Below are 2,574 nucleotides of genomic sequence, written 5' to 3'. Positions count from 1 at the left end.
ATGATGTTGAGTCAAGGCATATTAAAGAGGTAAAGTTATGCAATCAGTTAATTAATATGCCTTGATGTTGAGTTTTAAGTAGCAAGTTACATATTGCAGCGTCTATCAGCCAGTTTGTTTATTTTCGATGGAGACAGCGTGCCTAGAAAAATATTTGAAAAACGATCACTTTATTCTATTTGGAAAGTCGAAAATTGTTCACCATATACCTTTCACAATTTTAAGCGTAATATCTATGTTTTCAGAACTTTAAATTCGTTTTTATTTAAATAAAATATAACAAGCTGGTTGCGCTTGGCGTTTCACAAAAAATAAAATCGCTCTTCTAACAGTAGTGATGGCAAAATACTTTCATGTACATTTTGTACTTTTTGATATGCTTCCCCCATCACAGTTCGCGATGGTTGTGGTGACATTTACGAGTCTGTGGTAGCGATGAGGATGAAATGGAACTTTGAAATGCTGGCAGGGTGACGACAAATATATTTTAATCAAAATTTGTTGGAACATTGATATCGTGTAATGGCATCTTTTAAAATTAATTGATTCAATAAAGTTGCTTTTCGGCTCGAGAACCGAACATATAACTCAACTTTTAATTTGATTATGATCGACTTTTCTTTTTGCCTCTCATTGACTTTGGTAGTATCTGCAGCAACAGTTCTTATTGGCATTTATTGGGCAATGGATTTCTATGAATTTTCGTATACATGGCAATCCTTCAAACAGCTGATTGACAATAATCTTCCGTTCTTTTATCGTGAGTTATCCAAGACATGTAAGCTGAAAATATTAAAACATTGAATAAAAGTTAATGTTGAACACTTTAATTTTAGCCGAAAATGTTCATCCGTCAAACTTTACAAAAGTTACCACGGCTTTCGCATCGGAATTGTGCTACCGCCGCTGCTCTAGCCCCCAATCAACCTGCACGCGAATCTTTGGTACCGACCGATTACCGCACCAATGAAACAAATACGGTAGCACACTCCAATATTCATGATGCAAAATTCTACACAATTCCCAATGAGGTAAAAAAGCAGTTGTTCGGGGGTGGCGGCTTACCAAAACAGTTTGACCACCAAGTAAAAACCTTCACCGAAACATGTCTCATGATAAGACAGCCTGGCCTAGAAATTATCAATTACATCAAAAATACAGATTTTACCAAGCCAGCCGTTCGCTATGTATTGTATGGGGAAAATGGTGTGGGTAAATCTCTAACACTGGCCCATATCATACACTACGGTCATCAGAATGGATTCGTTTTGGTACATATTCCATGGGTAGCTAATTGGATGAAAAAACCGAAAGACACTGCAAGTGCTGAACAAGAAGGTTTCATTGATTTGCCATTTGATGCTGCTGCCTGGCTATTACATTTCAAAAACCAAAATTCCAAACTGTTATCCACACTCGATTTGAAAACAAGCAAAGAATACGTTTGGTCGAAACGTGAGTCTACTCCAGCTGGCAGTAATCTCTTAGAATTGGTGGAACATGGCATTCAGCGTATAAAATTCGCTTCTGGAACTATAGAAGCATTATTGGCCGAACTGAAGCAGCATTCAACGGCTGGAAAATGCAAAACAATGGTAGCCATAGATGGATTTAATGCATTCTTTCATCCCGAAACTCGTATTCTAACTGATAATAAACAAAAGGTTACTCCCGATCGTATTACACTCACAAAACCGTTCTTAGATATTACCAATTATGATTGGACGAATGGTGTTTGTGTATTGACAGTGGATAAAATTGCCATGACTGAAGGCTACATGGATTCGTATATGCCGCGCTATTTATTAGGCAACCAAGGTTTTGAACATTTAGACCCTTTTGTACCTGTCCGTGTGGATAATTATACAGATAAGGAATATCATAGCTGTATACAATATTATTTAGATCGTCATTGGATACAAAAAACACCGGAAGGATTTGAAGATCAATTGAAATTTTTAAGTAATCAAAATCCATATGGGTTGATGAGACTAACGAGGTCTTTGTAAGATGATGAAAGGATATAAGAAAAACTGTTTTTGTTAATTATAATTTGATTTGTTAATGCGAAATAAAATCTAGCCACGAATTAAATTACTGTTCAATACATTTGCAACTAACCCTAACATTAATTTAACCTATATAATTCTCCCATAAGTATTTTCGAGTTTACAAACCAATAATGAAATGGTCTTTATGGAGAGATATTTTGAAATTCTAATTGGGCAAATGTTATGGGATGTTATGATATTTCCCGAAAGGTAGAGAATTTGTGTAGCTCGACCTTTTCAAAATAATTGCAACCACCTAACAGTTTTGCGCTTTTAAGTCTGAAAAAATTATAAGGACCTAAAAGAGGATATATTAACTGTAAAAATGACATAAAAGGAATATCATTTAGTTCATGCCAGGCCTTCATCCTTTATTTTTGCAATAAATGTACCGACCTATTTTCGCTTATCGCGTTGAAATTTTCGTGGTTACTTTATGAAAATAGTTTCATTTGAAGCATATTTATTTGGAGCGCACATTGTTATTTTTTTGAGCTTTCGTCGTTTTAGCAGAAATATGTGT

General features: G+C 35.3%; 1 protein-coding gene across 2 annotated transcripts; it reads left to right on the top strand.

Annotated features, from left to right (window-relative positions):
• The first annotated feature begins 642 nt into the window (after nucleotides 1–642).
• On the top strand, nucleotides 643–2,094 carry mRpS29 (mitochondrial ribosomal protein S29). Of its 2 annotated transcripts, none has more exons than XM_075302661.1 (2): nucleotides 643–778; nucleotides 837–2,094. In XM_075302661.1, exon 2 carries the CDS (start codon nucleotides 843–845, stop codon nucleotides 2,007–2,009), a length of 1,167 nt encoding a protein of 388 aa, XP_075158776.1. In that variant the 5' UTR covers nucleotides 643–778; nucleotides 837–842; the 3' UTR covers nucleotides 2,010–2,094. The 2 variants fall into 2 exon arrangements, with proteins under 2 accessions (XP_075158776.1, XP_075158777.1); XM_075302662.1 differs by having other exon boundaries at nucleotides 742–760.
• Nucleotides 2,095–2,574: the final 480 nt, after the last annotated feature.

This window comes from Haematobia irritans, chromosome 3 (genome assembly GCF_050003625.1).
Source record: "Haematobia irritans isolate KBUSLIRL chromosome 3, ASM5000362v1, whole genome shotgun sequence".
Lineage (NCBI taxonomy): Eukaryota > Metazoa > Arthropoda > Insecta > Diptera > Muscidae > Haematobia > Haematobia irritans.
This window is presented reverse-complemented; position numbering and strand designations above follow the sequence as displayed.